The sequence below is a fragment of the Alligator sinensis genome, unplaced genomic scaffold, assembly GCF_000455745.1.
Source record: "Alligator sinensis unplaced genomic scaffold, ASM45574v1 scaffold1408_1, whole genome shotgun sequence".
Classification (NCBI taxonomy): domain Eukaryota; kingdom Metazoa; phylum Chordata; order Crocodylia; family Alligatoridae; genus Alligator; species Alligator sinensis.
In genome coordinates, this window is record NW_005842519.1 from 449508 (window position 1) to 475633 (window position 26126).

Here is a 26126-nt window from a genome sequence, read left to right on the forward strand (position 1 = left end):
CACCGTGTGGGCCCCAAGTGGCTGGCGGGGAGTCGTAGGTAGGGGGTAGTGAGCACAGGCGAGCTACTAGGGGGCTCTGCCCAGATGTGGAGCCATGGCTTCCCTTCGCTCCCATGTGTAGGGACTGGGGCTGTAGACCTGCCCTGTGCCTGGATGCCGCTGCCACAGGGAGGGTTGGTGGGAGGGAGGTGCCGCCCCCCCACCCCACAGGGGTCAGACAGGGCCTTCCCCCGGCAGCAGCGAGACTCCCAGCGTTGCTGGGGGGGTGGGGTGACAACGCAGCACAGATCCTGAACAGAGCGTTAGGGCTACAACAGCAGCCTCCCAGGCTGGAGCTGCTGCACTGCTCTACCTTAGGGCCACACTCACTGCACCAGGGGCTGGTGACAACCCCTCAGACCCGGTGTCACCTGCTCCAGCTGCCATGGTGCTGCAGTGGCACAAGCATGGCGGGAGGTGCAGGGAGTCTGTTGTCCTGCCCAGGACCCAACACTGCAGGGAGGCCAGGCAGGCCCACTGTGGGGCCGGGAGTCCTGCTACTGCAGTGGAAAGGCCCAGCACCTTCCTCCCTCCCTCCCTGTGACGGCAGGATCCAGGCGTAGGAGAAGGCTGCAGTCCTGGCTCTGTCCGAAGACCCAGCCCCTGCCCATGAGGGTGAAGGGAAGCCGCAGCTCTGCAGCTGGGCAGCATCCCTTAGGGCAGAGCTTTCCAAACTGTGTGCCGCGACACATTAGTGTGTCGGCGGCAGTGTGTAGGGGTGGCGCGCGAAATGCAGGAAATTTTGCGGAAGGGGCAAAATTTTGCGGAAGGGCACCGCGGAGCTCCCTTACTCGCGTCTGCTTCCCTTGGCCCCTACCCCGGAACTGAATTACTGTGTCGCGAAATGATGCATGTCTAAAAAGTGTGTCACCAACATGAAAAGTTTGGAAAGCTCTGCCTTAGGGGATCAGCCGCACCTGCCACCCCCTCCCTGCGGCTCTCTGCAAGTCACGTGGGGCCCACACAGTGCCGAGTGCACGATGAAGACATAAAGGGCTGGGGCCATTCCTGCCAGAGGTCACTAAGCTGATGGTTCACCATTTAACCAATATAATTGGAGACAGTTAAACTAATAATTTTAAAAACGATATCTGCATTCCTACCTGCAGCGCTTCTAGGCTGGCAGAGCTATACTAGGAAGCCGCTCTTGCAGAAATGAGTTTTATCCTATCAAGAGACTTTTTCTGCCAATATAATTTAAATCGGTTCCCCAAACAGACTAAGATTTACAAGTGAAAGGGTTCCCCCGCCCCAACCTTTGGGAAACACATGAACTGCTTCATGCATAATACTGAACCCGTTCTATGGAGGAACGTGGGCAGAAGCATGAAGATATATTTGTTTTCATGAAATGCTGCATCCAGGTGACCTGCCACGAGGCCTTCAATCTTTTCTATCCTTCAGTCTAATAACTGGCTCAAAAAAAGGGGGGGGGGGTAGAATCTATTAATATTATATTTTGAGGTTTCAAGAGAAAAGAGAGACTCCCAAGCTGGAAAAAAAAATCCAGAATAAAACTCTGAAGGAATTCAGACATTGAAAGGTGAGAAAATAAAGCATGGTCCCTGATAAGCAGAAGACATGCAGAAATTGGATATAGATGTTTGTTGGACTATGAGAAAAATTCTGAATATTTGGATGACTGCAAATAGTCCAATGCTGCTAGTGCTGAGATGGGCATTGTCAAGGGAAGCGGCTTGTGGCGACAGCCCAAATACAAAACCTCCTATTACTTAAGTGTCATAGAGGTGAATGCAGTTGAGACTTTCCTACTTTCGACTGGACCAGTGTGAACTTCAGCCAAATGGTTTCAAATCCAGACTATCAAACTGGGATCAAGGTATGGTTTGCGATCAATATTTAGAAGGACCATGCAGGGGCAGAGCAGAAAAGGGTCACCAGCTAGAGTTACTGTGATCATAAATCAAACTTCCTGTCTCAGATCCCCCAGAAACCTAGGTATCATCACCCAGATTGGGGGAAAAAGCATACATCAAGTCCCAGAGTCCAGGGGACAAAAGAGGTATGTCAGGAAGCCCAAACTACAGCCCCCTCTCATGCGTGGCATTTTTTTTTTTTGATCTGTGACAAACAAGTACATTCCTGCCCCTGTCAGAGACAGGCCTGCTTCTTACACCCCGCACACTGGGCTTGTGCCCAAGAGAACTGTAAGCCTCCCTCAATTAGGGAGGCCACCAGGAGCCTAACAGACTTCTTGGGACAACCAAAGAGAAAACAGGGATGGGAGGGATGGTCACAGGTTCATAACAAGGGAGCCAAGTGGGGAAACCAAACAGAGCACGCTGGCCAGCGCCCATGGGTGCATCCAGACAAGCACACGTGCAGTTTGGAGCACTGAGGACCCGTCTGCAGCACTGCAAACTGCACACACTGCACATGCAGGCATTTGCTATGTTCCTAATTTGCAACACGGGGGTTCACACCAGGAGATCCGAGTGTCAAAAAAAACCTGTGCACTGCCTGAAACCAGAGCCTGGCCAGCCAGAGCCAAGCTCCAGCCGCTGGCCAGACTCTGCATGCTTGGCTCGCCACTGATGGACCCCCAGGACCAGAGGTAAATCCCCAGCCTCCCCTCCCCTACCTGGAGTAACTTGCCACACGCCAGAGTGCATGTCGAGGGGAGTTCCCCAGGAACAACTAGCAGCGGCACAAATATGTGCTGCTGCTAGTCGTCTCCGGGAAATGCACGTTCTCACTTGTGGGGACGTGACCTATGAGACCAAAGAGCCTGCGGACACTGCCCAGTGAAACTCTGCCCAGAGATGTGCATGGAGGAGTGACAGGAAAACACCCCACTCCTCACCTCCCCAGTTGGAGACAGGATAGAGGGCTAGATGGACCACTGGTCTGACCCAGTATGGCACTTCTTATGTGCTGAGCAACCAACCTGCGCTGTGGGTGTCAAAGCTGCGTAGGGACTCCCAAAACTAAACAAGTGGGAACACATAAACTAAGTAATAAAATACCCCATACATCCTTTGTTAAATGGAAGATGGGAGAGATGGAAGTAGAGAGAGAAAGAAGCAAATATAGAGGAGAAGGTAATACATTTATTTTATAGGGACATGGGGGGAAAAGCAGCTGGGAAATGAAAAGTTGGAGGAAAGTGGACTTTTAAACATGTCTGACCTAAGCTGTCAGGATGTCATATCAGCAGCACTTGGTGATCCTTGAAGCCAGGCGTCAGCAACCTTTTAGCAACAGGCGGGCAAATTAAGGCACATCAGTTCCAGGGCAGGCCAGTGTTTGCAACCCTGCTACTACTGTCACCCCAGCTTTGCAGGCCAGATGTAATCTCTCGGAAGGCCACATCCAGCCTGTAGGCTCTATGTTGCCAATCCCTGATCTAAGCCATAACCACCAACTTTCTCAGGGACAACTTGAAAGCTGTTCAGTATTCTAAAATTAACTTTTATAAAAGAAAGTAGCTTAAAAGTGGGCTGCAGGGCAACAAACTGATTTTGAAACAGCAGCTGGGTTGGAGATTATTTTTATTCCTTTGGCCTTTCAAAAACTGAAGTGCAAATGTTATCTAGGGAACAAGCTATATGCAGTAAAATACAGTAAAGATAAGAGAAAAGCAAATTACTGAGCGGCATTTTAATATTAATATGCCATTCTAGAGAGTAGCATCTTACTACACTTCTGTAGCAGTTACAGGTACTCAAACTTTAGGTTCAAGTCTCAAAACACATCTTGACTGGTATCAATTTTACCTTAGGGAAAGGCTGGTCCACTCCACCAAATAATCAAAAGAGTCACCTTACCTCTGCAGGGTCTCTCTTTGGTGACAGTGTACAGGTCAATGTGTTTTCACCCATGTTGTACGGATACTGCTTTAGGAAGCAGTACATAGATTTAGCTGACTCAGGACTATCGAGCTGAAGAATTGCCTTAAAAAAAACACAAACCCATACTTTATTCTCCAGGTATAGTTAATGCTTAAAACCAAAACAAAGTAACAATTATTGTTCAAGTCTGATTTATTTAGTTGAGACCTCGAATAGAGGTTTACCAAATAAAGTTGCTATAACATCAGACTCATTTTCCCATTTTTACAAGTATTTCTAGAATATGTTCTATTCATTCATTAAAAAAAAAAAAAAAAGTATTTTTCTGATAGGACACCAAAGGGATTACAAATCTGAACAAAGGATGTAACTTCTTCTTAAAAGGATTACGTTAAAGATCTTTCTCCTTCCTGAGCTGATGTTTAAAATGGTCTTTGGGAATGATAAAGAGCAACAGCACCAAATTTGGGTGGACCCACTTTTCTTCCCCAAGTATATGTGCAAGCTTCTGACTCTTTAGTTTCACTACGATATTGCCCTAATACCCTTCTTTCAGGGCTGGGGAAAATGCACTAATGTGAGTGAACTATCATTATGCTGGTGCATAAAAAAAGGAAGTACATCTGACTATCATCAATAGAGGAAAGCAATAAAGTCCATCAAATGTATTAAAAAAAAAAAAAAAAGAAGTTCCTCTCCATTCGTTCAGTAATAATGACTTCAGTGGTTACCTATAATAATAGGTATAAGAATTTCAGATAAAAATGGTGATATTAAGCCGACAATAACCCTTTAAAAGCTGCTCCAGCTAAAAACATTTTTTTCCGGACAGGTCTCACATTTCTGCTCCTAAGCATGAATGATCGGGGTGTCTCTGATGGAATCGCTTTCTGTCAGAAAACGCTGATTCAATGGAACTGATGCTCAACAAGATTTTTCTGAAAACCCAGAAGCATCCAGCTTGCTCCATATCCCTGTCTGACAACAGGATTTATTTCACTTTCTTATTTTAATTTTAAAAATGACTAAGAACAGCTGCTACTAAAATATTAAACACGAATAATAAAAGTATAAAATTAAAAAAAATACAAAGGGTCAATATCAAAACATTATTTCAAGACATCAATATGTAGCATTCTGAATTTCTCTAACCAATTATTATTCTACAGGATATTTTAACATTCCCACCTTGTATTCTTAAATAGATTTTTTTTCCCCCAACATTTCAAATTAACTCTTGTAATAGGCATTCTTGGCTTCTAGCACCTCTATTTCCAATTTCCAAGGCTCATACTTGGAAGAGTATCTATCTATAAGAACGTAAGATTCTCCAGAACCTGTCAAAATTCCTCCAACAGGACCGGAACAAGCTACAAAACCTTTTCTCCAGCAAGCAGCTGTGAGAAGCAAAGGCCCATATTTTAGTCTTCAAACATTGACCTCTCAAATAGCAGCACATTTTTGGTTTTAGCAGATCATCAGATCAGGTGACGTGACCTTTTCTTCCCCCGCTTCTGCCTTCAGATGAAGGGCCTCATACATCAAGAACAGTATTTACCTTCTTTTTATTTTTCAACACAATATAGTGATCCACTTTCCCAAATCGAAGTCCCACACAGACGACTTCAAGTTCTGTGTATCCGTCATCTGGTAAGTTACCAAGATGCACAAACTGATTATGTAGGGCTTCTGTATTTTCCTAAGTATGGGAAAGAAAAATACAAAAACTGAAATGATGAATTAATAAATTGAACTGGCAAGCAAAGAAAGTCATGTGAAAATCCTCTGGATATAACTGAGATAATATCCATATACCCAGTATGGGGGGGGTTGCCAATATACTGCCAGAGACGCTTTCATCATCACTAATGATGGAGACTCCAGCGCAAAGGATACAAAAAGGTCTTTTGATGGCAGGTAAGGTTTTACAGAACTCATCTGGTATTAAAATGGACAGATGACATTGATAACATGATGGGCAATACCAGGAGTACTCCTAACAAGCAATTTTAGCACTGAGTGATTTATGCAGTACCAGAAAGGAAGATCCTTATTAGACACAATGACCAGTATCTGGAGGGATATTGCTGGAATCCTTTTTTGGGAGTCTTGAGCTACTCAAATCTCAAAGACTTGAAAGGATTTATGTCTTTTTAAAAGCAGAAGAAACCTGAGGGAGACCCTTTGTTTTTTCTTCCTATCACACAAATTTTTACTAGAGGTGGAAGACAAGTCTTTTTACAAGCATGAGCAGACAGATCATTCTTTGATGAGCGCTCTGGTGTTTCTAACCCAACAAACAAGGAAGAGACACGCATGGCTCTCTCCAAAAGCAGCCTTTTTAGTTAAGATTGCAGAGCTCTCTAAAAAACACAGTGTATTGAAAACATCTTTCTACCACATGCTTCTCAGCCAGATACAGCAAGTGTGTCTGCATTGTATGCTAACATCCCTAGGCAGCTGCTCCCGAGTGCACAGGAGACAGGTTTTGTGAGTGTAGCTGCATGGGGATATCCCTGGAGATGCTTCACTGCTGGTGCATATAAATGAGAGCAGGTGGCCACAGGCATGCTCTCCTTTCTGAGAATAACAAGAACACAAAGTATATATACTCAATGCACCTCTGATATGTCCATCGTCTAAAGACATTATTACCTCTCACATCAATCTTTGAAGCCTGGAGACATGCCAATTTAAACTCAGTTCCAAAAACTTAGACACCAAGTAAAGACAATTTCCTCAAAGAAGGGAGAAAGGAAGTGACATCACTTCTGTATCAACTTATTCAGTCTCTACCTATCTACAGACAGTGAAGAATACACAGTGCACAGTTAGAAACACTGCAACTTCTGACTCTGCTACAGACAATGAGAAGGATTTGGGGGAAAGTGGCATGACCAAGGCCTTTATTTTCTTTTGGGGGGCACAGGAGGACATCCTGGGTGTAGACACAATCCCAAAGGATGCTGCAACTAAAAAAGTAACCTAGGAGGCACTGAACATGAATATGCATTAACAGTAGGAAAAAAGATGGATAAGTGCTTAAAAAGTGTTGACCTTGAGAGCCAAGCATGCTACAACTCTAATAAGGTTTGAAGAGGACAAGTATTTGCAAACAGAATGAAAGAGATTCTCCTAGGACTCTTGGTGAATGTTTAATACCTGCATTCACACACTTTGCATCCAAGTTAAGGGCACAGAATCATAGAACCAAAACGGGACCTGTAAGATCATCAAATCCAGTCCCCTGCTGTGGGCAGGAAGTTATTGGGCTCAGATGAGCTCGACAAGGTGCCTGTCCAGGCATGCTTACCCATTGCTCTCCTCCCTCTTTGATTGTGCTCTATGTGGTTTCCTGACCGACTACAATGGAATTCTGATTACATAAAAAGTGTAAAACATAAATAGTACAAAAAAGTAAAAAAGACTTTTGCTTAAAAATATTAAAATTTAAATTAAACATCATGAAAAAAAGTGTTTACACAAATTTAAGTAGCTCTGATAATGATCAACCTAACTGCTGTGAAATGTAAAATTATGAAAATGACTACATTTGTACTCTGTTTTTAAAGAAGTGTGTACATTACCTTACTGCTGGTATCTTTAATCATAGAAGTAAATATAGCTTCCTAAAAAGAAAAGGAATATGGGTTAAAACTTCTAAACTTAAAAAAAAAAAAAAAAATGGTTGGCAAGTTAAAGAATCCCATTGACTCTACCAATAACTTTTTCAGATTGTGTTTTGATATTTTAAAACAGGCAGCAACATTTCTGAAGATCATTTTAGATTGGTATTGCACCCCCTCACCCCCAAAAAATATTTCATTATGAACTCTGCATTCTTGTTACAAGAACAAGATGTTTGCAATTCTGTTCACTGAAATGCTTGAAAAGGGAATAACAAAAAATACTTGGAAAATACCAGGCTTCAAGTCTAAAAATGAGACACTCAAAGAAGTAGTGTTAGATAGCATGGATAAAAAGATTTGCAAGGAAAAGAGGGCAGAGACATGGCAAATAGGCTACCACTAGACTCAGACAGCAAGATCCAAATGAATATTAAGCATAGGGAGGTTATCTAGAATAGGGACGCAGGCTGGCAGGAAAGAAGGATAAAGTGATTTTAATTAAGCTACCTATTCTATTTTTAGTATAAGTTTTGAATAAGTTTCACTAACCTCATCTTTTATGTTCTTGTATTCAGGCACCATATTAATGCAGAGCTGATTCCCCTCCACAGACATTGGGAAGCAGGTATAAAATTTGACCATGGAATCTGCAGATTTTCTATTGATTTCCAGATATGCCTTTTAAACGGAAAAAAAAGAGCATAAGTGTCCTGTCAAGCACATTATGAAAGCAAAACTGCCCCCTCCTCTGACTTCTTATAGCTGTACGTTTCACAAATATCTCGAAGGGCTTATTTAGATGATGTTAATCTATTGGCCATTTTTAAAAAACAAAAACAAACGAGAATACCTTTTTATGAGAAGATAAAATTAAAACATCTTTCAGTCCTCCAAATGGCTTTGCTAGATTGGAAACTTCCTCAACAGAATACCCTTTTTCAGGCAAGTTCGAAATAAGAACTACACACATATCATCAAGATCCTGCAAACAAACAGAGGTACAGATATTCACTCACTTTACCAGTGGTGTAAATCCAAATTGCTAGATATCTTTTTGCTCTTTACCTTAAAAGTACATTCTTCGCCAGTTAAAAGCTATGTTGTACTGCATAGTTTAATAGCAGTAATTTCAGGAATAAACACACATAGGAATACTGTAATTATCTGAAAGCAAGCATTACAAACCCAGAAAATTTCAAAGTTAAGATTAAACAAAAAAGAAATACATATGTGTTAGATTATGGAAATACAAAACAATAAAGAAGGAGTTTCAGGTATGATGAACTGACATGGAAGAAAGCACAAGAGAATGGGGAAAATGCTCTATACCAGTGATTCTCAATCATGATGCTGCAGCACCCTGGGGTGATGCAAGATGATTTTCAGGATACAACACAGTATTTGCACTGTTAGATGTACAAATAGTGCAACATACTTAAAGATAGGCTACAGATATAGGTGGACCTTGACAGGCTGGCAAACTGAACAGATCAGAATCTGATGAAGTTCAACATCGAGAAATGTAAAGTGCTGCACCTCAGGATGAACAACCCCCAACACACCTACAGGCTTGGCGGCACCAAGCTGACTAGCACCACAAATGAAAGAGACCTGGGGGGTAACAGCAGACCACAGTATGAATATGAGCTGGCAGTGCGATGCTGTAGCCAGCAGGGCAATTAATACTGTGGCATGCATCAATCGATGCATCTCCAGCAAAACCAAGGAGCTGTTTGTTCTGCTCTGCTCAGCACTGGTGAGACCACAGCTGGAGTACAGCGTCCAGTTCTGGGCACCACACTTTAACGAGGACGTGGACAACCCCATGAGAGTCCAAAGAGCCACCCACATGATCAGTCTTACACAGCAAGTCATGCGAGGAAAGACTGAGGGATCTGGGACTCTTCAACTTGAGTAAAAGAAGGCTGGGAGGGGACCTGGTAGCAGCTTACCGCTACACTAGGGGAGTACATCAGGGGCTCGGTGAGCAACTGTTCACTAGGGCACCCAAGGGGAAAACCAGGAGTAATGGCCACAAACTCCTGGAAGACCGATTCAGGCTCAACTTAAGAAAAATTTCTTCACAGTCAGGGTGTCCAGACTGGATTAAGCTCCCTCCAGTGGTGGTGCAATCACTTATCCTGGAAATCTTCAAGAGGAGACTGGACAGTCACCTTGCTGAGGTCACCTGACCCCAGTCGTCTTTCCTGCTTGGTGCAGGGGGGCTGGACCCGATGATCTTCCGAGGTCTCTTCCAGCCCCTTACAATCTATGAAACACCTACAGGTGTGTTACAAAATAAACCCAAAGATTTCAAATATGAAACCAGTGTGTTAAAAAAACTAGTCTAATCTGTACATCTGCCTCTCCCCAACATTGTCTAATTTTGTGAGGTCCTGTATATATGTATAAATAGATCTGCTTTAGCCTCTTTTCACTAACACTGAATTTGACCTTGTTTCCCAGATTCAAGTAACATTTTTGGGCTGAACATGAAAAACTAACCGTGCTGGCTGGCTCAGGTGGTTCTTCTTTCTTTGTAGTCTCTGCAGTAGCTTCTTTAAAAAAAAAAAAAAGAGAAAGAGAGAGAGAGAGAGCGCGCGCGCGCTTTAGGTTAGCAACTTTCTTAAGCTACCATGAAAGCGTGTTTATAAATCTATGAAATGCCTATCAAAATATTCTCATGAAAATGCTTGTTGCTTAACTGTGTCAAATTAAATGTGAAATTATTATCCTAAAGTTTTAGGATTTCATTTTTCTAGTCTGATCTGGTTTTTCCATAACACAAAATCACAATTGTGCACCTCAACTATAAACGTAATTGTATTTTCATCAGTGTGCTCTAGGAAAAGTTAAAAAAAATCTCAAAAGCAGATGAATACTTAATAAAAGCAAAGAGCAAAGAATAGAAGGGAACTCCAATTAAATATAAAGGCATGCAGGCATGTTTAGAGAAAGTCTCCCTTAGGCTCCTGGCACATGTTAACACAATGGCATGACTGGGATCTGAGGAACTTTATCCCCCACCCCCAAAACTGTCATGCATGGCAGGATGCCCAATTTCTGGGATGGGGCATCCAATTCCCCAGATCCCAAATGTACCACTGCTGGTCCAGGACTGTCCCCAGCCCGATCCTGAGGACTGGGCAAAGACTGGCTATTTCCTGGACCCCAGGGAGTCACAAACTGATTAGAACTTCAGTGATAAGATGCATTGCAAAAAGGGCCAATTTAGATTTGTAAACTGCGGAACTGAGATTAAATGAGTTGGTGACTGTGTTGGAAACAGAATATGTAGAAACCCTTCCTCCTTTGTTCTAACTGCATGTAAATAAATCTCTCGTGTTGCATTGGATGCACAGATGAGAAGTGCTGGACACGTGTAAGTACTACGCAAACCAGACATTCATATTTTTATTTCATTCCTCCCCACACCCATTGATGTAGAAGTGTTACAGTCTAATCCGTGAACCTACCTGAAGCATTTTCCTTCTTGATACTTTCAGCTGGCTTCATTTCAATACTGACTTTGGCTTCAAGATTTTCTGCATGAAAATCATAATCATAGAAAGTTAGGGTTGAAGGGACATCAGGAGGTCGCATCTAGTTCAACCCCGTGCCCCAAGCAGGACCAGCCCCAACAACATCATCCCAGCCAAGGCTTTGTCTAGCCCAGTTTTACAGATCTCCAAAGATGGAGCGTCCACCACCTCTCTGCGTAACCTGTTCCAGTGTTTTACTACCCTCCTAGTGATAAAATATTCTTCTTTAGTTTGGAAAAAAAAACACAGACCAGCTTATGACCAAACTAGAAAATAGACAGATTTACCTTTGTTGGTAATGGTCTCCTTTGACTTGTCCGATTCTGCCACGACTACTGGAGATTGAACAATTTGCTCTAAAAGAAAAAAAAAACCCAAACAAACGAGGCAGATAAATATATTGATGTCATAAAATAAAATAATTGGATGATGATAGAAGGCAAAATCTACCTGGCATAGCTGCAGGTTTACTTGTTTCTTTGGGGTTGGTCTCTGCTGCCTTCTTTATCTCCGCAGCTTTCTTGCCCTCCGCCACCTTCTTTGTCTCCACAACTTTCTTGCCCTCTCCAGGCTTCTTTGCTTCTGCAGCTTTCTTACCCTCTCCAGGCTTCTTTGCTTCTGCAATTTTCTTGCCTTCCCCAGGCTTCTTTGCTTCTGCAGTTTTCTTGCCCTCTCCAGGCTTGCCCTCCCCAGGCTTCTTTGCTTCTGCAGTTTTCACACCCTCTCCAGGCTTCTTTGCTTCTGCAGTTTTCACACCCTCTCCAGGCTTCTTTGCTTCTGCAGTTTTCACACCCTCTCCAGGCTTGCCCTCCCCAGGCTTCTTTGCTTCTGCAATTTTCTTGCCTTCTCCAGGCTTCTTTGCTTCTGCAATTTTCTTACCCTCTACAATCTTACCCTCTGCAGCTTTCTTCTTAGGTTCCCCATGCTTCTTCTCGTGACCTATAGACTTCTTCGGATCAACAGTCTTCTTTTCATTATATTTTACTGCATTAGGAAAAAAGAGAACACACTGCTTATTATTTCAACACATTTAACCTGGCTAGTTTGCAAACAAAAACAGAATCTAATATGGCTCCTGCAGGATGGTTAATCCAAGGACCAACTGCCCAGTCCTTCAGACTAGCAGTCAGCAAAGTTTTCCAGCAGTGAGCCAGAGCAACCAAGCTCGAATACAAGGGGGAATTGGTGCTAGGAAACGGACACTACTGTTTCTCCTTCCTGTTGCTTCTTCCTGCTGCCTGGGCAAAGCAACCAGCTACACCCCTCTGGGGCAAGTCCCACTCTGCTGCTGAAACCCCAGCTCTGCGGACCAGATCCAATAGCTCCAAAGACCAGAACCAAAGGCCCTGCTACGCCAAACCATCTTTTCTCCCTTCCTTGGGCAGAGCACAGGTTCATTTTAATTAAAATGGCCAAGATGAACATGAGTCACCAATGCAATGCCGCAGCTGGTAAAGCAAACCAGACTCTGGCTTACATCCATAGATGCTTCAAGTAAATCTCAGGATGTCATCCTCCTCTTGTACTCAGCCTTGGTGAGGCTTCAGCTGGAGTCCTACATCCAGTTCTGGGCTCCACAATTCAGGAAGGATGTGGAGAAGCTTGAGAGACTCCAGAAGAGAGCCACATGCATGATCAGAGGGCAGGAGAATAGAGGCTGAGAGCTACGGGACTCTTCAGCCTGGAAAAGCGCAGGCTCAGGGGTGACCTGGTGGCCACCTATAAGTACATACAGGGATCTGGAGGAACGCCTGTTCACCAGAGCGCCCCAAAGGATGACAAGGTTGAATGGTCACAAACTCCTCCAAGACTGTTTTAGGCTGGACATAAGGAAAAACTTCTTTACTGTCCGAGCCCCCAAGGCCTGGAATAGACTCCCCCCAAGAGGTGGCACCTACTCTGGACTCCTTTAAGAAGCGTTTGGATGCTTATCTTGCTGGGATCCTTTGACCCCAGCTGACTTTCTGCCCTTGGGGCAGGGGGCTGGACTCGCTGATAACCCAAGGACCCTTCCAGCCCTAATGTCTATGAAATCTATGAAAACGTAGGAGAAAGGACTTGATCTTTCTTTATGCTGATATACTGCCAAACTCTATACATGTTCAATAATCATTAGGCCTCGCATTTTGAGGCCAGAGTCAGTTTGTGAAGCAGGATCCTTCATTTGTTACACGTGCTTTACTGAGAAACAGGACAAATTCCTTGCTTATGGACAGCCTTATGGCAAAAAGGAGTCTTAAAACCTGCAGATTTGAATTTTCAGGACAGATACTGTTCGTGCTAGATGCTGCAAAACCTGGCCAATTAGCAATTATTTCCTCCAACCCATTAGATAATGTGATGGAAATAAACAGCACTCAAAAAAGATCAGTATTAACCTCTAACACTAAGTAGTAAACAAAACAGAACATGTAGCTTGCCAAAAAATACTATTTTCACCTTATTTCAGTAGCAGAACCTGCAATATCAGGTGTCTATTCTCACTGTTTTCTCCTTTTGGGATGAAAAGGCAGGCTCCTTATAAGAGTATATCACCACTTGCAGTGCAGGCTCATTCCAGATTCTAGGGCAGAGGAGCTATGGCTGAAAGTGAATGACCTGGATCCTACTCCAGCTTCCCGACGTAAATGTCCTGCTGTCTGCGGAGGCCACCTTCCCTCGCTGCTCTTGTGGGCAAAGACTAAACCTTCCTGAATCTGTAAGTAGGTCTATCCAGGATGGCATTACCATATTAAAACAACTGCCACAGCCATGTTTGGGGCATGGCACAAGCAGACAAGAGGGAGGGCTCTGGAAAAAAGGTCAAGATTCACTGCCTTAGAGCTTAAGCACTTCTGCTTTAGAAGCAAAGTCTTCTGTGAATATTTTCTCAAGAATCCAAGTGCTCATTCTCTGTCAAGCTTGAAGGTCTATTGCCTGCTGGCACCATGTTTCCTACCTACTTCTTGTTTACTTAATTATTTAAAAACTTGTGCGCTTAAATTGTACAGCCTTGACTGGGATGCTATAATTGGGGCCGGTCCTGCTTGGAGCAGGGGATTGGACTAGATGTGACCTCCTGAGGTCCCTTCCAACCCTAATTTTCTATGAGTCGAAAAGCAAGCCATTAACAATATTCACATTATAATGCATTTTGAATCCCACAAGAGTCCCAAGTACATTACCAATGAAGGCCAGATAGGAATCACTTCATCCACGACTGATCTACACCCACTTCTGACAAATAATGAAATGAGACAAGGGCTTTTGGTGGTACCTTTTACTGGCCCAACCATATAGTGGAGGGAAAATCTGGACAAGCTTTCAGGCATAAAGCAGCCTTCCTTATGAACAGTTAGGACAGGAAAGGCCAACCTGAGACACGTATGCCATACATGTGGGATGCGCAGCCTGTGTGCCACATGGCAGATTATGGAGGGTGCTGGCACTACAATAGCAGATAGGGCAAGGAGCAGAAAGCAAAGCAAGCAAGACAGCAAGTAGAGGAAGATGACGAGAACGATGCTCAGGCCCTGGACAGACTGATATGCCCAAGACCCCGCACACCCCTAAGAATGGCTCTGCCTATTAAACACGATGGAAGACAAGGAAACAAGGACAAATACAGACAGGGGAATTTCTATACATAAAATGCAATGATTAGTCAGGAAAGGTCACTGCAATTGAAATCTTGGGTCATAAGAAAGCATTATGGTTTTGTTTGGGGTTTGTTTGTTTGTTTAGCTACCATGAATTGTTAGAAACTTAAATCTACAACTCAAGTGAAAGAGTTCCCCGAGCAGCACGGTTCCATGCCAGGGCAGTGGATTCAGTGATGCTTCAGGGGCAGACACACCAACTGAATTATCAGCAACATATACTTCAAGCACCTTAGCAGTATTCACATTCAACACCATCACTGCTTTTATCAAGTCACATCTTTCATTGAATGCTGACATCGCTCTGCATCTGCCCCAACAACTCTCCATCAAATTTACAGACCTATGAGGATCCCTCTTCCTCACACACTGTACACTCCGATTTTCCCCAGCTGGTTTTGAGGGAAAATACACAAGCTATTCATATAAGCAAATACAATAAAAACCAACTCCCTCCCAAAAGAGGTGGTGGGAAGGAATTACCAGATAAAGAGTGCCTAGAACTCACCTATAGTAGTTTTAGTTATCTTGACGGTAGTCTTGTTTCCATCTTTTCTAATAGGAGAAAGAAAGAAGCTGAGAAATGACTGGTGGGTTTTGTAATAGTTAAAACAATTTGACGAATGTAAAAATATTAGCAAGAAAAAATGATTTTCAGGCATTACTGTTTCAAAGAATCCCTAGCAGGGACGTACTTATGCATGTATATTAACACTTACTTTGTGTCTGGGGGAGCTTTTTTCACATTCTCTGGTGTCTTCTTTATGGTTACTTTTACCTTTAATTTACAGGAAAAAAATAAGAAAAACCCTTACGTTATTTAAGTCTTTTCTATTACTACATAGGTCCTTTCCAGAGCATAAAAGCTTATTAAATCTATCCACCAACAGCCATTTTTAGCCATAATTAAGCAACAAAAACTGCAACTAAAGAACTGGCTATTTTAAAAATACAAAATTGTACATTTAGACTAATCTCCTCTAAAGAAAGATAGCATAGTAAGCTTAATTTACCGAGAATATATATCGTTTTCAACATTAATTTTGTAAATCAAGCTACCTTAAGAAAACAACAAAGCATTTCTCTCCTCTTCAACATCCGACTTACCGGAACAGAAGCAGTTTTTGGTTTTTCTGCTACATTTATTTTCACGCGTCTCCCATTTACCACGACTGGCACCGTTTCACCATATTTCACAGCCGCTATCACTGCCTCTTTGTAGTTCATTTCTAAGAAGGCCTAAAAGAAATTACAAGTTATGGCTTTTTCTATTTTAATTATTTGCCCTAATGTTGAAAACTGAAACCCACTGGTGCTTTTTTAGCAGATCTGTTCACACCACATGATTCACAACCTGGAAGGTCAGAGTTAACATACCAAGCTCTTGCAAAATGATCCATAGGATATTACATATCTAGAACCAATCAGGACACTTTAGGGAAGTGGTTCTCAACATTTTTGGACTCAAGTGTGCCCTTGTTGTGAAGGTGGCTACCAGCATCCTGGGCTGCACTGGCAGGACCATTGCCAGCAGATGCAGGGAAGTGATTCTTCCCTACGTTCAGCAGTGGGAAGGCCACATCTGCAGTCTTGTGTCCAGCTATGCCCCCCCCCCACCACAGAAAGGATGTGGACACATTGGAAAGAATCCAGTGAAGGGCAACAGAAACGGTTTGGTAGCCAGGGCACATGACTGGTGAGGAGAGACTGAGGGAACTGGGCTGATTTAGTCTAGAAAAGAGAAGACTGAGGGCGATTGAAGAGCAGCCTTCAACTATCTGCAGGGGGGTTGCAGAGAGGATGGAGCTGGGCTGTTCTAAGTGGCAGATGACAGAACAAGGAGCAATGGGCTCAAGTCGCAGCAAGGGAAGTTGAGGTTGGATATTAGGAATAACTCTCTCACAAGGGTGGTGAAGCACTAGAACACCTAGACAAAACCTTGGCTGGGATGATGTAGATGGGGCTGGTCCTGCTTTGAGCAGGGGGCTGGACTAGATGTGACCTCCTCAGGTCCCTTCCAACCCTCCTTGTCTGTGATTCTATGATTCAAAGCACACCTCCATAACTTTTGTGATTTGGAATGTCACCCAATTTGAAAAGCTAGGTTTCGATATTATAGTGCTTACCTCCTTGCTGGAATGCCAGGCAGCAGGGGTGGAAAATTATTCAGGCAGGGACAAGCCTAAGCCTGTGCTTATCCAATTAATTTATCTGCTTATTTCCTCGCATGTCAGGGCACCCTTCAAGGAATTTGGCAGCATACCAAGGTGCCCTGGCACACTGGTTGAGAATGACTGCCTTAAGATAATAATACTTAGGGGCACAGACTTGCTAGTGCGCGTAGTTTTCCACAATGAACAAAGCAATGTACATTTCTGTGTGTCGATAGGCATCTTGGAACATAACTTACCTCATTCCTAGAACGAAGCACCAGGAGGTCACTAACTTTACCAAATGGCTGGACAATTTTTTTAATGTCTTGATCTGAAAAGCCATCATCTGGTAAATCAGAGATATGAAGAACTGTTCCACAACTCAGAAGTTTATCTCTCAACAGCTGTAAATAGAAAAACAACCCATCCATAAGTCACTGTCATTAACAACAGAATTGTTATTACAGCCCTCCAAATTCCAACCCAATTAACTGTTGAGTTAAATGATGGAAGGCTTCCTTCATTATTTATATTGCTATTATTTTACAATTAAACTGTATTAATAGTAATACTCCCACCAAGGCTATAACTGCATTCTTTTAAAATTACCTTCTAAAGCTTTTAGCATGGTATAAGACCACAGCATAGCATAACATCAGCCCTATAACTTATTTGCATATATTAAGACTAACAGTTTTTAGTCTTCTGATTTTAGGAAGTGGAAGGGGCTGCACAGGTTCACAGATATCATTCAGTTTCCTTAACAGATTATACCAGTGGTTCCAAACCATGGCACCTTTTCAGAGATGCTGCCAGATAAAACTATTCCATGCACCTTATGCAGAGCCAGATGGGGAAGGGCTGCAGAAGGAGTTATCTGGAAAAAAAATGCAGGTAGGAGTAGGTATTTTTGCCGCAGCCCTTTCTGGTCCAGCCCTCCATGCTCCTTGAAGAAGTGGGCAGTTGCACCTGGCAGAGGTTGTTCTTCCAGGCTGCCAACAGGGCTGCACAAGGAAGGCTGCAGCAAGAGCTCCCGATCCTTCCTGCAGTTGTTTTATGAGATAACTCTAAAGCAGGCAGCAGCACCAGCTCCTGCTTCAGCCCTTCTTGATCCAGTTCTGTATGAGGCATGCAGGGTAGTTTCACCTGGTTGTAGTGGCAGCAGAGAACCACTGACATAAGCTGAAGCAGTATAATAGCTGTCCTCAACCAGGACACAGCCAAATTCAGAAGAGGGAAAGGGCTCCTTGAATCTAAAAAGGCTGAGAACTACTGGGCTATAGAAGCTTGACCTTTTTTCTGTCATACACTTAACAACTGGAAGTGATTTGATTTCAGCGGCATGACTGATTGCACCCCAACACAACTACACAGTGGTAAGTAAGAGCAAATAAATTAGCCTTTGGCTAGGTCCCCACAAATTAAATAGAGGGCTCGGTGGTTAAGCACTGGACTAAAACTTGGGAGACATGAATTCAGTCCTGCCATAGATTTCCCGTACAACTAGAGACAAGTCTCTCAGAACCCTACATGTAAAATAGGGAAAGTACTTTCTGCCTCCTGCCCTTGTTACCTATCTCCTGTTTAGACTGTGAGCTGTTCTGTACAGCAGCATTTCTCAACCTGTGGCTCGCGACCCAAAAGTGCGTCACAAGAATATACAAAAGGGTTGCGAACAAACGATAAAAATGGATTCTCCTTTAAAAGGAGAAAAGCATGGGAAACCGTGGCTTTTCCCTTGCAGGATGGCAGAGTTCCAGCCTTCAAGGGGCTGCTTGGGACCCTCCATGTCCCCCACACAACCCTGTCCCATGCACCCACCCCGTGCCCCACACACCGGGGGGCTGGGACCTGGGGCAGTGGCAGCGGGTCGGGAGTGAGGAGCACCGCGACGGGACCGGCCATCGATATTTACAAATGGGTCCTGGTACAAAAGAAGTTGAGAACCACTGTCCTCCAGTGTGTACAAGCAACTGTTTAGTATGATGGAGTCCTCAACTTGGATGTCTCTCAACACTATTGTAATATACTGTATTTACTCAATTAGATGAGGATTTTCCCCCCCCATTTAACATGGAGGGGAACCCTTGCCTTACAACTAAACACAAGACAGCGGAGTTGGGGGAGAAGAGTGGTGTTGCAAGCAGCTACTGTGGCTCCGATCCTAATCCAGGGCAGGGACTGAAGCTGGTGCTGCCTTCCCCGACCCTGCTGTCTCCGAGCATCCTGCCACTTCCCACACAGCCCCGTCCCTGCTGCCTCCCCACATGCCACCTTTCTCTCTCTCCTCCCCTCTACCGCACTCCTTACCTTTGCTCCACACCTGGCAGGCTCCATCCCAGAGGCAGCCTAGGGCACAGAGCATGGCTCCAGCCTGGTCCCATAGCAGTGGCATGCATCTGGCACTGCTGTTCCTCCAGCCCAGCTCAGCAGCATCGGCTCCATGCTGCTGTGGGGCTGGGCTGGAGTCATGCTCTGTGTCCCCAAGCTGCAACAGGGACAGAGCTTGCTGGCACAGAGCATAGTGTGGAGGGGGAAGAGTTTGGGTTGGGGAGTGAGCCTGAGGCTGCAGGTAGTAGAAGTAGCAAGGAGGGAAACGGGAGGGGGAATCAGGGCAACCTGAGGCTATCTGCCCCTCACTGCCTGCCCCACTGCTTCCACAGTGCCTGTTCCCTACCACCTGCCCCATTACTGCCCCCCCTGCAACCTACCCTACCACATTCTCCCCTTACTGCCTCTCCCACTGTCTGCCCCTTACTGCCCCCCTTATCAGCCCCACCTGCAGTACCAGGGAGGGGACAAATTTCAGATGATCCTCCAACAATCAGATTCCATACCTAGAAAGTTATAATAAATGTATAAGTTTTCTATGGTACAATTCAATTATTGGGGGGGGTTGTTTTACATGTAGGATTGTCTTGTATTTGGGTAAATACAGTAAGTCATCACTATTAATAGTAAGAACTGTAACAAGCACAATAGAAATGCCTATTAATTAGTCAGTGCTGCACTGTTCTTATTTCTGAATAATGCTGGAAAAGAGAATTCAGACTAGAAAAGCAGCGAAGTCAGAGATCAGAACCTGTCTATATCTGCTGAGTAATTTTCAGTTTTCAACTCATCCTTGTAGGATTGCCCATCAAATTTACCTGAAAAATAAGTAAATACAGAGTAGTCCAGTCCCAGGACTGAAAAAAGGCTGTTCGGATTACATTTGGGTAAAATGTGCATGATTTTCACTCAGTGCACAGTGTGGTGGTCTTAGCCCCAAAACTGACCCGCTTCCCTCATTTTCAAGTCGACCTTTAGCAGCTGCTTTCTGTTCATTCTTTCTGGCACAATTAAACAGGATACAGCAAGTTCAAAGTAGATAGTTACCATGTCAGGTCCCCTTACATACGTTATCAGTATGTAATACAGTTACTATGGAGCTAACTGGAATAAACTACAAGGCAGAGATTAAGAATGAAAGATACTGTTGCCCAAAACCACCATCCAGATGAAGGATATTGGCTACAATGTAAATAACCATGAACAAACCAGAACTGACAGTGCCTTTACAATTAAAGAAATTATGCACTTAATATGGTGTGCCTGCACATGGAGTACACTGTAACTCCATTTACACAGCAATCTGTACAGAACCAGCAAACCAACTGTTTAAAGGGAATAGTTTCACCATTCCCCTTCTCCTCCCCCCAATTAACCTTAAAAAGGAAATATATACTTTTCAAAATCACAGTGAAAATATTAAGACCATACCCTGTTATAAGGAACAGGGCGAGGATCGCTGGTTCCACCAGGTGCATTTTCCCCATCGACATCCATCCCCATCCTTTCTGACATCTCAGTAGTTCCAGACTTCATTTTAGAGGCAGCTGAGCTGGGCAGAGAACATAAATCTTTCTTCAAAGTCTTCTGAGAACCGGAAGCAGTTGGTGGTTTTTTCATATTTCCAGGCATCTTCCCTATTTCTGACAGTCCTCTAGGAAGTGGCATTTTTCCCATCCCCGAGCATCCTTGTCCAGCTGCTTGAAACGATTTGTGCTTATTAAACTCTGCAACACAATCAAGTCCCAAACTTTTTACTACAGCCTCCAAAGCCGCCCTTCTGTCTAAGGGAAAAAAGGATTCAAGTTTGCTGGCATGCATTATGTTTGCACCTCGTTCTTATCTGAAAAACCACCACTACCATCTTCGTTTGAAGAGATCCTAGCCCTTGCTCAGGTTGCTGTAGTGGCTGCTTACAAAAGACAAATCCTTGAACAGCTCTATAATGCGAGGTATCACAGCTTTCACTTTAGAGAACCAATGGTGACGTGGAAACCTCTGAATGCCAATGTGACATTTTTAACACCGATAAACATGTGCGTGTGTGTCTAGAGAGAAATCCTAGTAGTCTGCGCATAAAATGATAGTTTAATTTTAGGTGGACTGGCAATGTACTTACTAATCCTTTCATTATGTCTATAAAAACACATACACTATTGATCCATCTGCTGAGGTTTATCTGGAAGCCTATTATTATATGCATTCTCTCCTATTTCCCCTGTTGTATCCAAGCACAATTAGATTGCAATGGCAAGCTGGAAAACCAGCTATATAAAAAGTGCCAGGAAATTTTAGTGTGCTTCTTTGCTGCTACTAAATAGGCTCTTTCTCCTACACAAAATGATGACCAAATGCAGTGTCAAAAAAATATTAAAATGCCTAAGAAGCAACAAGCAAAACTGGAGCTGCAAGAAACACTTAATGCTGAACAAAACCTGCTAGCCTGTATGAAAGAAAAGGTGATAGAGTGCTAAAAGAAAGGTTGTAAGATAAAACACATTCTGTTAAAAATATTTTAAACATTTTAAACTAACAACAGGGGGAGGGGGCCCTAAGCCATACTTTTTGCCATTAACATTACCTATTAGCTTTTTCCAATGCATTCAGTTGGTATAATGAAAGTAGAAAAGAGCCAGTTTCCTTTTCTAAATGTATGTAGTTGTACAAGGCTGCAATATTTGCATTGCAAACAGTGAAAGGAAAAAATTACAAGTTCCAAAAACTGTTCTCATTGGAATTTAAAAAACTGTACTCACACCTCAATGTCATCAACATCAATGATCAGTGATGATGCTGATGACATTGATCTAATAGCTGGAACTACAAAAGAGCTTACGGAAATAACAGAAAGGCTGCATGAGGCTACAAAGTGGTATGGAATGGAAATTAGGGCGGAGAAGAGCAAAGTAATGATAATATCAGTCAACAGCAATGATGATGCATCAGTAAAAATTGATAATAAGCTAGAAAAAGTAACACACTTTAAATACCTTGAAGCAACCATCACAGAAGATGCTGCATCAGAAAAAGTAGTAAGAACAAGAATAGCTATCGCCATTGGACAAGAAAATCTGGACTAGCAGCAACATCACAACGAAAATGAAACTCCACCTACTATATGCTGTTGTCATTTCAACAACTCTATGGCTGTGAGGCCAGGATACTCACTAGGGCACTGGAAAAGCAAACTGAGACCTTTGAAATACAGTGCTTCTGCAGAGGTCTACGCACACCCTACAGTGCACGTAGAACAAATGAATCTGCGAAAGATCAAATCAGACAAGAAGTCGGCAAATACAAACCCTTACTCAAAATCATAAGCAGCAGAAAGATGCACCAGTCTGGACATGTAACAAGAAAGCCGGGCACCCTTGACAACACCAGCGTGCAGGGTGCTGTGGACAGACGAAGAGGAAGACCTAGGACAAGCTGGACCACCAACGTCAAAGACTGGATGGGATGAAAACTGACCGACTGTACAAGGATTGCAAAAGACCGGGAAGAACGGAGGGAAGTTATCACTATATCAAAGGTGCCCTAATGGTCGGTGAGGCCTTGGAACTGATGAGTTACCTCAATTTTTTTTTTTTTTTTTTGGTACATGTTCATGAAGAAAAGCTTATATTTGGGATTTAAACCAAACTACCAAATGCAGCATTCCTTTAACAAGCAAAACTTCACTTCCCTAAGTATGCTCCAAACAGTTCCCTGAAAGAACAACATGTACACATTTCCCAAAAAATGGAAACGGAGGAGGAGAGGACGGCAGAAAAAGAAATACATCAAATTTCAGGAGAGACTCTATATTGTAAAAATCCTCCAGATAGCTTAGTATTTTTAATCCTATCAAGATTGTTTTAATCTCGTCAAGTATCCTCTGTGTACCTTGCCCATCTTTCTCAGTCTACAGTTAAAAAGTTTCCAAAAGCATTAGAAAATAAGATTAAAATTTTGTCTATGTGCCTTCTCACCCAGCACTGTGTCTTGTCCTTCCTCTAGTCACTGTCATTTCTGGTGCACCACCTACTCTCTCCTTTCCTCTTATTTACACTGCAGTTGCCAAAGCACCTTTGTAATTACTCTACTGCAGAAGGGAGGACTCTTAAACTACTCCCTACGCCAATCTAGCCTAATGGGCCTAAAAGCTGAGGAAAAAAAAACCAAACCGGGGTATTTGCTCAGCAGACTTTAATTGCCTGACCTCATTCCTGATACTGTTAGAAGGCAGGCTGCAGATAAAACAAGCCATGATGAAAATTAATTGCCCTGCAAAAGCTGAGAGTCACCACACTGATGATGTTTCCTTGCAAGCTGACAAAGTCACCAAGAGCTAAAATGGGGCAAGGAGTGACAATCCACGGTTAGATGCTGCTGAGGTCATTTTTTGTATAAGAAAAAAAGAAAGCATGGAATCAACACCACATATTTTGGTATACATGGCTCAACTGATATTGACAGCTTACAAAACAACATACTTGTCTCAAAACACACTACTTATATAAGCAGGTAACACTAAAAACGTGGTTTGCAAAAAGCTTGAAAAAAACAACAACACTTTTTTCCAGCTTTAGTGCAGACACGTGACTGCAATCAGTGTATTGTGTATTTCACACTGTCTATTGTGCCTGGTTCTTACAAAGCAACAGAAGAGAAACTTTTTTTTTAGAAACTGAAGAGCAAGTGGTAAAGCTAGCAAAAATGCAAAGGAGCCACCTAGACTGGTAAAGCTCCCAAAATCTACGTACTTTAACAAAGTCTCTGTCTGGTAGCATGCACTTTTGTTTCCATAATATCCATCTCCTTACCTGGGGATCTAGTTGTCCTCCTTGACGCCCATTCATTGCTAGCAGATCTCTGAGGTCGTGGACTAGACCTCAACGGATTTCGAGATCTTGGTGACCTTGACCTGTGTCTGGGACTAGGACGGCGCATCTGCCTCGGGCTTCGACTTCTTGGTCTAGCAGGCCTTGGACGGCCAGGACTCCAGGAGCGGGAGCGAGAGCGGGATCGGCGAAAAGAATGGCGAGAGACTGATCCCCTGGAACGCCTAGGACTAAGACTAGCGGAGTTAGAACGTCCCTTTGGAGTCTGATTTTCTTTTCTTTCGCCTGCATTTCTGTGAAACAAAGGCAAAAAAACAGTTTGATAAGGCTCTACTTCAAACTGAAGCCTTTCAGATCATGCGTTTTAAACCATTTACGAAATAGACTTCCTGCAAAAAAGGAATTAAAGCTAGATATAAAGAGAAAAATGTACAGAAGTCTAATTATGTGAGAATATGCTTCAAATGCCGATAACATAACACACTTAACCAAACTTAAGTATGGGGCACTCGGGTAAAAACAGGAGTGGGTAAGAAGGCAGCAAGATATGAAAAAAAAGAAGCTAAAAGATAGCCCAAAGGTTACATGCACAAAGACCAGAAGATAGCAGCAATGTCAACAGCAATGGGAAGAGGAAGTAGGCCTAACAAGCAAACTAACATATTACTGTTTTCACTGGGCTAAGTTTTAGCTTAATGAGGGACAATGCAGAATACTACACCTGCAAGGCAGTTAGGCCCACCGGACTGAAAGAAGAGACATACCAATAGTGAAGTGAATGTCAATGCACTGCACGTGGATGCTACCCAATGTGAGAGCTGAGGAAGTCACCAAGTACATAGGGAGGACGTAACAGAGGATAGTGCCAGAAAGACTCAGGCAGACAAGGGGAAGAGCAAGTGAAGGAGACACTGAAAGCAGTTGGATACAAGAGAGCTTGGGCAGGACTGGCGCTGGAAGCAAAGGAAGGACAGGGTACGCAGAATGGAATAATTAATGCCTAAAACCTGCAGAAATGGCTGAGGGCATATAGAGTACATATCTAGGTTGCAGACATTGCAGCATCCACAGACATACCTGAGTTAGGTTTCACGAGCTAATTCAGGTACTGATAGCACCACAGAGGCAAGCAGTGTGGAATTCAAAGCAGGCTAACCACCGACATATTTACCCAGACGCTTGGGCAGGCTCTGCAGCCCCTGCCAAGCTCACGACAGCCACAGCCATACTGCTATCAGTACACAAACTGTCTAGTTTAAAAGCTAGCTGGGGTAGGATTCCAGTCTCCATATACCTGTATGGGCTCCATGGGCAGAGAGGCCCCTTATGATCTAATGTAACCTCCAGCAAAACACGGGCCACAGAATCTCATTGTGAATTTCTGTATCAAACCTTGCAGAAGAAGATAAGGAAGTACCAGAGGCAGGGTGCGAGTACAACTGGATTAAGTGGGAAGGAGATATGATAGGAAAGGTGGTAAAAGGAATTTGATTGCAATGTGAACTTGTATTAAATTTTAGCTTCAGTGGGCGTGTCTACATGTGCAACTGCAGCACCTGAATAAACTACAGAGCTTATTGCTCAGGAGTTAATTGCTCCTGGGCGCGCCGTTTGAATGTGTGCCCAGAAGCAATTAACTGTAGACCAAAAAGTTCTGCATTTTGTTCAGGCACAGCCCGTGGAGCCCAGGCAGTGCGGCCCTGGCTAGCAGGGGGCCCAGACAGTCAGCCTGCCAGCCTGGGGCTGCTCTAACCTGGTTCAGCATGCTACAGAGAGGCTGGCTGGGGCACAAGGGAGCATCAGTGTGTGGCTAAGCCAGCAGGCAGCCCCCCACCCCACTGAAGCACCCTCATGCCCCAGCCAGCTGTGCAGCATCTACACCTGTTCTGCTGCTGTTTCTTATTCCGCAGCAGGATACTACTTGTAAATACTAAAGTGGTAAATCACTTTACTCCAGCCTAATAGGGGCTCATGCGTAGATGCAGACGTGCTCAGTGGGCCTTAAGTTAGAGAAAGGCAATCGGCAAACAGGAATACAGGATTAGGCAGGGACATAACGGGTTACTGAATCTAGCTCCTTGCTATCAGATACAAGCCAATCAAGAATTTCCATTCATTCTTGTCAAGCTCCATTTCATGCTACTTATGTTGTTTGCCCC

General features: G+C 43.6%; 1 protein-coding gene across 1 annotated transcript in view; it reads right to left on the bottom strand.

Annotated features, from left to right (window-relative positions):
• ZNF638 (zinc finger protein 638) overlaps positions 1–26126 on the bottom strand; it is an 80006-nt gene that overhangs the window by 26026 nt on the left and 27854 nt on the right. The window contains 15 exon segments of the mRNA XM_025213296.1: positions 3828–3953; positions 5410–5550; positions 7439–7480; positions 8030–8158; positions 8331–8462; positions 9986–10038; positions 10957–11025; positions 11310–11378; positions 11473–12006; positions 15169–15215; positions 15380–15438; positions 15768–15899; positions 17071–17217; positions 20576–20871; positions 23950–24260. Coding sequence (XP_025069081.1) covers positions 3828–3953; positions 5410–5550; positions 7439–7480; positions 8030–8158; positions 8331–8462; positions 9986–10038; positions 10957–11025; positions 11310–11378; positions 11473–12006; positions 15169–15215; positions 15380–15438; positions 15768–15899; positions 17071–17217; positions 20576–20871; positions 23950–24260 — 2287 coding nt within the window.